General features: G+C 41.9%; 1 protein-coding gene across 2 annotated transcripts in view; it reads left to right on the top strand.

The window, feature by feature from the left end:
• AZIN1 (antizyme inhibitor 1) overlaps positions 1-11,093 on the top strand; it is a 42,531-nt gene extending 31,438 nt beyond the window's left edge. For both annotated transcript variants that reach the window (XM_056522535.1, XM_056522534.1), the window contains exons 8-12: positions 807-881; positions 1,090-1,252; positions 6,346-6,458; positions 6,543-6,757; positions 10,454-11,093. In XM_056522535.1, the coding sequence (XP_056378510.1) occupies positions 807-881; positions 1,090-1,252; positions 6,346-6,458; positions 6,543-6,757; positions 10,454-10,556 (669 nt within the window). In that variant the 3' untranslated portion in view covers positions 10,557-11,093. The remainder of the gene's footprint in view (positions 1-806; positions 882-1,089; positions 1,253-6,345; positions 6,459-6,542; positions 6,758-10,453) is intronic.
• The last annotated feature ends 1,878 nt before the right edge of the window (positions 11,094-12,971 follow it).

Genomic DNA, 12,971 nt, shown 5'->3' with positions numbered 1-12,971 from the left:
CAATGCAGCCACTGGTGCATCCCTGAGAACCTTTACCCCACATTGTAACATCACCTACTGGTTCCTGGTATTGTAAACAACCTTTATCTTACATTCAGCCCTTATTAAATCATGAATTATTCAATAAAGGAACTGTCCTGCATTACAGGAACATGGCTGCTTTCTTTCGAACCCAGGGCCAAACTTGTCAGTGTTCAAGTGAATGGAGCTGAGATGCAATCTTTGGATAGAAGCGGAGTGGTGCTCTTTTTTTAAGAAGGCAGCCATGTTCTAATCCTGCTTAAAGGGGTACTCCGTTAAAAAAAAACTTTTTTTTTTTTATCAGCTGGTGCCAGAAAGTTAAACAGATTTGTTAATGACTTCTATTAAAAAAAAAACTTTACCCTTCCAGTACTTTTTAGCAGCTGTATGCTACAGAGGAATTTTTTTTTTTTTATTTCTTTTTTGTCTTGTCCACAGTGTTCTCTGCTGACACCTGATGCCCGTATCAGGAACTGTCCAGAGCAGGAAAAAATCCCCATTGCAAACCTATGCTGCTCTGGATAGTTCCTGACACGGACGGAGGTGTCAGCAGAGAGCACTGTGGACAAGACAAAACAGAAATTCAATGTATAATTTCCTCTGTAGTATACAGCTGCTAAAAAGTACTGGAAGGGTAAAGATTTAATAGAAGTCATTTACAAATCTGTTTAACTTTGACACCAGTTGATTTTAAAAAGTTTCCACCGGAGTACCCCTTTAATTCTAGTCATACACAATTGAGATCTTCATGTTAACTTTGTTTCCCTTTTTTTTTTTTTTTTTAGGAAGAGCTTGGTTTTAAGATGAGTATATTGGATATTGGTGGAGGATTTTCAGGGAGTGAACTTCAATTGGAAGAGGTAAGTTATCTGATGTGGAATATAGAGAAGTCTTCCAAATGTACACGTTTGATTTTAGGGCAGTGTTTCTCAACTAGGGTGCCTTCATATGTTGCAGAACTAAAACTCCCAGCATTCTGGGAGTTGTCTTGCCACAACTGGAGGCACCTTGGTTGGGAAACACTGTTCTAGGGAAAGGTGTAGACTAACTCACATGTTTGTCCCATAGGTTTGTCATGCTGTCAGCCCTCTGCTGGATGCATATTTTCCTGAGGAATCTGGAATAAGAGTCATAGCAGAGCCTGGAAGCTATTATGTTTCGTCTGCATTTACGCTAGCAGTAAACATCATAGCAAAGAAGGCTGTGGAGCATGATCAACATCTTCCTGGAGGTAATTATTGATTTTACCACTAGAGGGCAGTATCATAATAAGATGTTTGTAACATACCAGTCTGCTCTTTCAGAATAACATTACACTTTAACACATTAGGCCAAAATCTGTCTTAAAATTAATCTACTTTATTAATACAATGTAAAACAGTCATGCCTGTTGGCACCCCTGAAATTTTTCAAGAAAATGAAGTATTTCTCAAAGAAAAGTATTGTTGTAACACATGTTTTGCTATACACATGTTTATTCCCATTGTGTGTATTGGAACTAAACCAAAAAAGGAGGAAAATAGCTAATTGGACATAATGTCACCAAACTCCAAAAATGGGCTGGACAAAATTATTGGCACCCTTTCAAAATTGTGGAAAAATAAGATTTTCAAGCATGTGATGCTCCTTTAACCCCTTAAGGACCCAGGACGTATGGGTACGTCCTGGGTCCCGGTCCTGCGATACAACGCGCGGTCATACGGTGACCCCCGCATCATATCGTGGCAGGCCCGGCGTCAGTGAAGCCAGGACCCGCCTCTAATAGCGCGCGGCACTGATTGCGGTGCTGCGCACTATTAACCCTTTAGCCGCGCGTTCAAAGCTGAGCCGCGCGGCTAAAAACGAAAGTGAAAGTTGCCGGTTAGCTCAGGGAGCTGTTCGGGATCGCCGCGGTATAATCGCGGCATCCCGAACAGCTGTAGCACAGGAGGAGGTCTTTTACCTTCTCCTGCGCTGTCCATTCGCCGATTGAATGCTTCAAGCCTGAGATCCAGGCTAGAGCATTCAATCGCCGAAAACACTGATCCATTCCTATGGAGATGGATCAATCAGTGTTAAAGATCAGTAAATGCAATGTTATAGCCCCTTATGGGAGCTATAATATTGCATAAGAAAAGTGTAAAAAAAAAAATCATTAACCCTTTCAATTATCCCTTCCCCTAATAAAAGTTTGAATCACCAGGCATTTCCAAGAATAAAGTGTAAATAAAAATAAACGTGTGGTATCACTGCGTGCGGAAATGTCCGAATTATAAAAATATACCGCTTTTTAAACCGCACGTTCAATGGCGTACGCGCAAAAAAGTCCAAAAAAGCGCATTTTTTATCACTTTTTATACCATTAAGTCTGATCAGAACAAAAATGGTACTGCTAAAAACTTCAGATAACTGCGCAAAAAATTAGCCCTCATAGCTCCCTGAACACAGAAAAATAGTTATAGGGGTCAAAAGATGACCATTTTAAACGTATAAATTTTCCTGCATGTAGTTATGATTTTTTTTCTGAAGTAATACAAAATCAAACCTATATAAGTAGGGTATCATTTTAACCGTATGGACCTACAGAATAAAGATAAGGTGTCATTTTTGCCTAAAAATGTACTGCGTAAAAACGGAAGCCCACAAAACTTACAAAATAGTGTTTTCTTCATCAATTTTGTCGCATAGATTTTTTTTCCCCGTTTTACCGTAGATTTTTGGGTAAAATTATTCATTACAAAGTAGAATTAGTGACGCAAAAAATAAGCCATCATATAGAATTTTAGGTGAAAATTTTAAAGTTATGATTTTTTTAAGTTTAAGGAGGAAAAATTGAAAATGAAAAACGGAAAAAGCCCGGGTCCTTAAGGGGTTAAACTCACCTAGGGAAATTAACAGGTGTGGGCAATATAAAAATCACACCTGAAAGCAGATGAAATGAAGTTTATGTAGTCTTTGCATTCTTTGTGTGCCACACTAAGCATTGACAACAAAAAGAGAACTGTCTGAGGACTTGAGAACCAAAATTGTGGAAAAATATCAACAATCTGTTACAAGTCCATCACCAGAGATCTAGATTTGCCTTTGTCCACAGTGTTCAGCATTATCAAGAAGTTTGCAACCCATGGTACTGTAGCTAATATCCCTGGGTGTGCATGGAAGAGAAAAATTGATGAAAGGTGTCAACGCAGGATAGTCAGGATGATGGATAAGCAGCCCCAAACAAGTTCCAAAGATATGCAAGCTGTCCTGCAGGCTCAGGGAGCATCAGTGTCAGCACGAACTATCTGGTAACATTTAAATTAAATGAAACGCTATGGAGGAGACCCAGGAGGACCCCACTGCTGACAGACATAAAAAGCAAGACTACATTTTGCCAAAATGAACTTGAGTAAGCCAAAATCCTTCTGGGAAAACGTCTTGTGGACAGATGAGACAAAGACAGAGCTTTTTGGTAAATCACATCATTCTACTGTTTACCGAAAATGGAATGAGGCCTACAAAGAAAAGAACACAGTACCTACAGTGAAATATGGTGGAGGTTCAATGATGTTTTGGGGTTGTTTTGCTGCCTCTGGCCCTATGTGCCTTGAATATGTACAATGTATAAATAGGAAAAAATACCCGGTTCCACAGCGCACATTGAATATGTACAAGGCATCATGAAATCTGAGGATTACCAGCGGATTTTGGGTCGCACTGTACAGCCCAGTGTCAGAAAGCTGGGTTTGTGTCTGAGATCTTGGGTCTTCCAGCAGGACAATGACCCCAAACATACATCAAAAATCCCCCACAAATGGATGGTAACAAAGCGCTGGAGAGTTTTGACTTGGCAGCAATGAGTCCAGATCTAAATCCCTTTGATCACCTGTGGTGAGATCTTAAAATTGCTGTTGGGAAAAGGCGCCTTCCAATAAGAGAGACCTGGAGCAGTTTGCAAAAGAGTGGTCCAACATTCCGGCTGAGAGGTGTAAGAAGCTTATTGATGGTTATAGGAAGCAACTGATTTCAGTTATTTTTTCCAAAGGGTGAGCAACCAAATATTAAAGGGGTAGTCCAATGGTGAAAAACTTATTCCCTATCCTAAGGATAGGGATAAGTTTGAGATCCTGGGGGGTCCGACTGCTGGGGCCCCCTGCGATCTCTCTGTACAGGGCCCCGGCTCTCCGGCCAGATAGCGGGTGTCGACCCCCGCACGAAGCGGCGGCCGACACGCCCCCTCAATACATCTCAATGGCAGAGCCGGAGATTGCCGAAGGAAGAGCTTCGGCTCTGCCATAGAGTTGTATTGAGGGGGCGTGTCGGCCGCCACTTCGTGCGGAGGTCGACACGCCCCCTTCCCGCGGGCTGTCAGGGCTCCGTACAGGAGATCGCAGGGGGCCCCAGCAGTCGGACCCCCCGCGATCTGCAATTTATCCCCTATCCTTAAGATAGGGGATAAGTTGTTCACCACTGAGTCACCACTGGACTACTCCTTTAAGTTAAGGGTGCCAATAATTTTGTCGAGCCCATTTTTGGAGTTTGGTGACATTATGTCCAATTTGCTATTTTTCCTCCTTTTTTTGGTTTAGTTCCAATACACACAAAGGGAATAAACATGTGTATAGCAAAACATGATGTTACTGCAATCCTTTTCTGTGAGAAATACTTCATTTCAGGGGTGCCAACAATTACCACCATGACTGTAAATACTTTAACAAAAGATGTCAGACAAACAATAGAATTACACATTGCGTAGCAGACAGAGGTTTCTATCTTATTACATAATCTGTCACTAAATAACTGGTACTGTATACCACAATCCCAAAACCACCTACAATGTCATTTTAGACTGATTTTAGTAAATTTAGTTTTAATGATATGCATTAATAATGTAATAATCACAGGAGAAGCATGCACATAAACAAGTGTAGCGCAGTCTGTAATACAGTACAGTCATTTATATACACTAGAACTCAATGTAAAGTTATGTTTACACACGAGGATTTACAAGTGAGTTTGAGATGCTGCAGATTTTATGACTTTAATCTGCTGTGGCTTTTCAAACTCAGTGGGAAAGGCTGTAAACGCGCCTGTGTAAACGCAACCTAAGATAGTCACATGTCTCTACGACCTGCTTGCAACGTTTCTGTAATTTGGGTAACTTTTAAAATTTTTAGTCTTTTTAAAACTGTAACCAACTTATGGGGTGTCAATTCACTTATTTTTGTTTTCCAACTCATATGTTGCCCTAGCTTAAAGGGGTTCTCCAGCCCTAAGACATCTTATTCCCTATCCAAAAGATAAGGGATAAGATGTCTGATTGTGGGGGTTCCGCCGCTGGGGACCCCCACAATTTCTAATGCAGACACCCACCTGTGGCAGCTGTAGAGCGATGTTCGCTTGGTGTCTGGTCACGACTACGGGGCCAGAGTTTTGTGAAGTCACGACTCCGCCCACTTGTGACATCACTCCCTCTCCCATAGACTTGCATTGAGGGGCGGAGCGTGACTTCACTAAACTCCGGCCCCGTGGTCGTGAATCTTCAGACACAGAGCAAACATCACTCTGTGCAGCTGCCACAGGTGGGTGTCTGCATGAGAGATTGCAGGGGTCCCCAATGGCAGGACCCCCATGATTAGACATCTTATCCCCTATCCTTTGGATAGGGGATAAGATGTCTAGGGCGGAGTACCCCTTTAACTGCAAGTGGTGAGAACAGGTAATTAAAAACCTTTAATATTAATGCCTTTAGGAAACCTCACCACCTGTGCCACATCTAGTGATGACGTGTTGTCCCATCACAGGACCACGCTGTCCATTTTAGGGTGTATTCACACATACAGTATCCTGCGCAGGATTTTTAGCGATGTTCAGTCATCTAGTTTACATTGAAATCTGCACAGAATACTGTACGTGTCCAGCTTTGTCGCAATAGGAACAGATGAATCCAGCGCTTCCAAGAAGTGGATAAAATCATGCCTTTATTACAATCTTTAAAAACAAGTTAGACGTGTACCAATGCAGCATGGCTCAGCGGAGTCTGTAACTTGTTTGTAAAGATCGGAATAGACGTGATTCATCTGTTCCTATTGCCATTTGGTTCCACTGCACAACGTTTATCCTTGTACACCGAATACTTCTGTGGATTACAGCTTTGTCGTTATGTTTCTGGACATACAATGTCACTGCAGGTGCCTGATAGACTGGTCCACTAACTTAATAATTTGAATGGTAAAAAGTTATATTGTGAAGGTTACTTTAGCAAGTTGGGGAGATCTATAATGTTTTAACATAGATGTGATGTGTGTAATATATAAGGGACTCTCCAATGGCTTCTGCATCATAATTACTTCTGTATTACAGGAAAACAAACAAGTAACAGACCAGCTTTTATTTATTGCATGAATGATGGAGTTTATGGTTCGTTTGCAAGTAAACTATCGGAAAGCTTAAATACTGCCCCCAGAGTCCATAAGGTAAGCTGCCATGTTACTAGTGCTATTTCAGATGGGACTTTTAATTCTATAATTCTATAACCCTATAATTCTTGATGGTTTCAGACGTACAAGGAAGATGAGCCTCTATTTGCCAGCAGTCTTTTGGGTCCATCTTATGATGAACTTGACATAATTGTGGACCACTGTCTTCTGCCTGAACTGAATGTTGGAGACTGGATTGTGTTTGAGAACATGGGATCTGGTACAATCAATGAACAGTCAGCGTTTTCAGAAGTGGAAAGACCGTCCCTATACAACTTCTTGTCCTTCAGTGACTGGTAAGTTTGCTGTAATGTTATAAACCTGTCCTAACATTATACATACAGGATTTACAAAAGGTATTTGACAAAATGACCCCACACAGCCAGACCCTCTCCGGACAGTTTATTGGTGCTGTAGGCTGCTAGATGGAGTTTGCTGGATATGTAGCTATGAAAGTTTTTAGTGTATTTTTAAAACACCAGAAAAATCTGCATCATATCCATAGATAAATCTAAAGTGGATTTATCCCCTTAAGGACTCAGGGTTTTTCCGTTTTTGCACTTTCGTTTTTTCCTCCTTACCTTTTAAAAATCATAACCCTTTCAATTTTCCACCTAAAAATCCATATTATGGCTTATTTTTTGCGTCGCCAATTCTACTTTGCAGTGACATTAGTCATTTTACCCAAAAATGCACGGCGAAACGGAAAAAAAAATCGTGCGACAAAATCGGGAAAAAAAACCCATTTTGTAACTTTTGGGGGCTTCCGTTTCTACGCAGTGCATATTTCGGTAAAAATTACACCTTATTATTCTGTAGGTCCATACGGTTAAAATGATACCCTACTTATATAGGTTTGATTTTGTCGCACTTCTGGAAAAAATCATAACTACATGCAGGAAAATTTTTACGTTTAAAAATGTCATCTTCTGACCCCTATAACTTTTTATTTTTCCACGTACGGGGCGATATGAGGACTCATTTTTTGCGCCGTGATCTGAAGTTTTTATTGGTATGATTTTTGTTTGGATCTGACTTTTTGATCACTTTTTATTCATTTTTTAATGTTATAAAAAGTTACCAAAATACGCTTTTTTGGACTTTGGAATTTTTTTGCGCGTACGCCATTGACCGTACGGCTTAATTAATGATATATTTTTATAGTTCGGACATTTACGCACGCGGCGATACCACATATGTTTATTTTTATTTTTTTTTACACTGTTTTATTTTTTTTATGGGAAAAGGGGGGTGATTCAAACTTTTATTAGGGAAGGGGTTAAATGACCTTTATTAACACTTTTTTTTTACTTTTTTTTTTTTTGCAGTGTTATAGGTCCCATAGGGACCTATAACACTGCACACACTGATCTCTCATCCTGATCACAGGTGTGTATTAACACGCCTGTGATCAGCATTATCGGCGCTTGACTGCTCCTGCCTGGATCTCAGGCACGGAGCAGTCATTCGTCGATCGGACACCGAGGAGGCAGGTAAGAGCCCTCCCGGTGTCCGATCAGCTGTTCGGGACGCCGCGATTTCACCGCGGCGGTCCCGAACAGCCCGACTGAGCAGCCGGGATACTTTAAGTTTCACTTTAGAAGCGGCAGTCAGCTTTGACCGCCGCTTCTAAAGGGTTAATACCGCACATCGCCGCGATCTGCGATGTGTGGTATTAGCCGCGGGTCCCGGCCGTTGATTAGCGCCGGGACCCACGCGATATGATGCGGGATCGCGGCGCGATCCCGCTTCATATCGCGGGAGCCGGCGCAGGACGTAAATATACGTCCTGCGTCGTTAAGGGGTTATACAGCAAAAAAGATTAAAATAATTAAAAATCCTGTTAAGGTTTTTGTTGCAGATCTGCAAAATCCACAACAATAAAATGTAATGGCTTTATTGCAGATTTTCCCTATTGACACTGTACATTTAAAATCTGCCATGCTGCTCAATTTTCCCCAGAGGGAAAATCACTGGTGCTATAATAAGCTGCAGATTATCTGCACACAAACCCACTGTGTATCTGACCGGTGTTGAAATTATCTTGGGGTATGTTCACATGCGTTGTCTATGGGTTAACTGCATTAGTCACTGGCAGTGTTTCCCCAACAAGGGTTCCACTAGCTGTGGCATTGGGAGTTGTAGTTTTGCCCCACACGGGCGTATTTCTTTTCAAACTTGCAGCACGTTTCCCTCTTGAGTTTACCCACGGTGACCCCGTCCCTTTTCAATCTGTAGCAGATTTTCGGCAAAGGACTCTCCGCTGTCTGGGTCTGCAGCAAAATTTCCGCAGCAGAGATTGCGCTAAATGACAGTGACCCTTTTAACCGTTTGTTGCAATGTGAATGTAAACATATTTATAAACTGCTTGCAACTTGGCTTAGACTAAAATAACTGTCTTAAAGGAGTTCTGTATTAAAAAAGAATCGCCTATCCAGGGAATAGCACTGGGACCCCCGTGATCTCCTGAACTGGGCCCCAGCTGTTTGCTGGAAGGGGGGTTTCCGAAACATGCCACACGTTGCAGTCTTTCTGTGTTTTTGCAGCGATTTCTGTTTTCTATGATTATAAAACTCGCTATAGAAACACAATTTTAACCCCTTGCTGCAGAACGCTGGGTTTTTACGGCACTGCGGCATACGAGGGTTATGTTGTGAGCTCAGGAGCTGAGCTCACATCCTACCCACACGGTCCTGGCTGTTATCGGCAGCCAGGGCCCGTGGTTAATGCCGGACATCGCCGTTCCGGCAGATGTCCGGCATGAACTCTTTAGACTCAACTTTGATTGTCGCGTCTAAAAGTGAAAGTAAAAGCGTCCCGGCAGCTCAGCCGGGCTGACCGGGACATCGCGATAAAATCGCGATGTCCCCATCAGCTAGGACGTAGCAGGAGGGTGCCTTACCTGCCTCCTGTGCGTCCGAACGGCGATTGATTGCTGCAAGCCTGAAATCCAGGCTTGAGCAATCAACCGCCGATAACACTGATCCAATGCAAAGCTATGGCTTTGCAGTGATCTGTGTAAAAGATCAGTGTGTGCAGTGTTATAGGTCCCTATGGGAGCTATAACACTGCAAAAAAAAGTTAATAAAGATCATTTAACCCCTTCCCTAATAAGTTTGAATCACCCCCCCTTTTCCCATAGAAAATAAAACTGTGTAAATAAAAATAAACATATGTGGTATCGCCGCATGCGTAAATGTCCGAACTATAAAAATATATAGTTAATTAAACCGCACAGTCAATGGCGTACGCGCAACAAAAATTTGAAAGTCCAAAATAGCGTATTTTTGGTCACTTTTTTATAACATAAAAAAATGAAGAAAAAAACGATCAAAAAGTCCGATCAAAAAAATGGTACCGATAAAAACTTCAGATCACGGCGCAAAAAATAACCCATCATACCGTCCTTTACGCGGAAAAATAAGTTATAGGGGTCAGAAGAGGACAATTTTAAACATATAAATTTTCCCTCATGTAGTTATGATTTTTTTTCCGAAGTAATAAAAAATCAAACCGATATAAGTAGGGTATCATTTTAACCATATGGACCTACAGAATAAAGATGTAATTTTTTATGAAAATATACTGCGTTGAAACAGAATTTACAAAATGGTGTTTTTTTCTTTTCTTCCATTTTGTCGCACAAGGATATTTTTTTTCCGTTTCGCTGTGATTTTTGGGTAAAATGACTGATGTCATTACAAAGTAGAATTGGTGGCTCAAAAAATAAGCCATCGTATGGATTTTTAGGTGCAAAATTGAAAGCATTATGATTTTTAAAAGGTAAGGAGGAAAAAAAACGAAAGTGCAAAAACAGAAAAACGCTGAGTCCTTAAGGGGTTAAGATTTGCATCATCATGATGAAATATAGCCTTTGCTTTTTTTTACCCATGCTAAAGCAATGTGTGAGCACAGCCTGACAGTAGCTTGTACCTTGTCTTTGCAGACTTACAGTAAAAATTGTAATGGAATGTTAATTTGTTTAATCCTAGGTATGAAATCCAAGACGCTGGGATAACATCAGAGACCTTGATGAGAAGCCTGTGTGTGCCTTGTTTTCAGTACGGTGTTGACAGCTTCTCCACAGAGGCTTAGTAATGAACTTTACTCAGAGATCTACAGGTACAAGTCTTCAGCTTGCCCGGTCAACATTCCAGACTGGAAAAAAAAAGAGAGCGCATCTTGAATTAACCTCAATTCAAAACTTGAAGTTCAGTAACATGAAAAATGGGACCAGGCAAAAGCAGCTAAAGTGTGAGACACTGGGACGAGCGTTAGTTATGTCTTCATGTACATGTGCCAGCTTTCTCCATCCCCTGCACAGTTTGAACAAAATATGCAACAAAATGGATGACTTAGTTGAGATGGAAACCATGTCCTTGGGTTCCTTGTAAGTTTACATAAGTACACCGTTTTTATACTAAGGATTCCTGTTAGTCTTGTAAATTTATTGTCTCCTCCAGTAAAACATGTCTTTTGAGAGACCAGTGTGTGACATAGATAATGTCTAGTGTGTAGAATGTGTAAATTTGTGCTATGACCCGTAGTTTAATAAATGTAAATTGCATCGTATTTTTATTTCATTTTTTGCAACCTGACAGTAACATGATCGCAATAAACTTTTGTGTAGAACTCACGGCGTGGTTTATGGATAATTCGGAGAACTCCATGAAAGATAACCAGTCCCAGACACGTACGCATAGGTTACACAACATATTTATCTTGCTACAAGTGCAGCGCTGCACATTGTTACTTATACTAGTCTGTTTTTGCCCAACCAGTGGGCCTCCACATGTTGCAAAATTACAACTCCCAACATGCCCGGACGGCCGGAGGCTGTCCAGGCATGCTGGGAGTTGTAGTTTTGCAACAGCTGGAGGCACACTGGTTGGGAAACACTGTTACTAGTAACTGTTCCAGGGACCAAAACGGATTCTACCCAATCTACTTGTCCTGATCCTTGGTTTAAAAAAAGAAAAAAATTCTTATTCCTCAGCGATCCACTGCTGAAGTAGCCGGAGGGCTTACCTGACGTCCTGTGCTGGCTGCGGCTTTGACAATGATAAAACATGGCAGGACCAGGCTTCATGAATTGAGCGCTGAGCACACAGATTTGTTCCTGTTGCAGGGATTACCGGTTTCCTTAACCTGCTGGAAACGTTTAGATAACTGCACCCCTCAAAGTATTTAGAATGACATTCACAAAGTTTAACCATTTGGGTCAGTGTTTCCCAAGCAGGGTGCCTTCAGCAGTTGCAAAACTACAACTCCCAGCATGCCCGGACAGCTGCAGGCTGGGAGTTGTAGTTTTGCAACAGCTAGAGGTACCTTGCTTGGGGAAACACTGATTTAGGTGTTTCACAGGAATAGCAGCAAAGTGGAAGATAAGTCATAATCTTAATTTTATTCTCTGTCCACCATGACAGCCACCAGAGAGATGATCCCCTTGGAGCTAAAAGGAACAGCGTTTAAACGCCCCTCCCCCCTACACTTGTGTTTTTCCTGTTCCTATTAGGTTCAGGACAGAGGTCTGGAGTCTGTTGGTGGACTCTGGGAATTTCTTTTCTAGTGCTTTTTCCCTTGGGGTGGGTTACGGTCCCCTCCTTGGGCTCCCTAATTCTTATCCCCCTTTGGTCGTGGAGAAGTTATCTTCCCTGCCTCCGGGTAGTGTGGGGTACTGCCCCCACACAAGGATAGGCTAAATGTATCCACTGCCTGTATGCTCCGTTCTTGTGCGGGCGGCTCATACCTCCGATCCTGGCGAGGCTCCATGCGGACTGTCTGCTGCTTATCTGGCTGAGGCTGTGGTGTCATGGACTCCTGGTCTCTTGTTTTCCCCTGGCTGATGGCTCCTGTAGTGTGCAGCTCTGTTTGTGGTCCAGGGGAAGCTGGGGACATATGTCAGCATCGGGAAGTTCCGGGCTGTGCGGAGGTGCCGTCAGAGGGCGCCAAAATTTTAATTCCTGTTTGTATAAAGGTAGGAACTTAAGTGTTTCTCTGTGTTGTGGCTACCATGGACTCACAGGCTTCCTCCAGAGTAGATTCTATGGAGCAGCTTGTTTCTCAAGCTACTTTTAAGTATTTTCCTGCATAGTTTTGCTGCAAATACTTCTCCTCTTGTTCAGCCTCTTATATGCGGTTCCCTTTTTTCTTTAGGGAGATAAGAAACCTTTGCAAAAAAAGAAAATGAAAGTTCGGAAGTGTGTGGTGCGTTCTGTAAAATTACCTAATGTAAATAAAAAACAGCTGTGCAAGCTTTGTGGCTGACATTTATCATTGTCTTTAGACAGTTTTTTTGTGTCTAGAAAAGGTGCAAAAAAGCGCCACAGGGTTTATTTGCGCCTTTTTTGTGCCTTTTGGTTTACACATTTCAGCAGATTTTGAGTTGCAATCCACTGATTATGGCAATACACATGATATGGAAGGGTTTTATGAACTGCGCCTTTTTGGGAAAAGGCGCAAAGCCACTGAAGTTTCTAAAACGACACCAGCCCAAACTTTTTGGTGTAT

The sequence above is a fragment of the Hyla sarda genome, chromosome 5 (assembly GCF_029499605.1).
Source record: "Hyla sarda isolate aHylSar1 chromosome 5, aHylSar1.hap1, whole genome shotgun sequence".
NCBI lineage: Eukaryota > Metazoa > Chordata > Amphibia > Anura > Hylidae > Hyla > Hyla sarda.
Note: the sequence above shows the minus strand (reverse complement) of the source record. Positions and strands in the feature narration are given on the sequence as shown.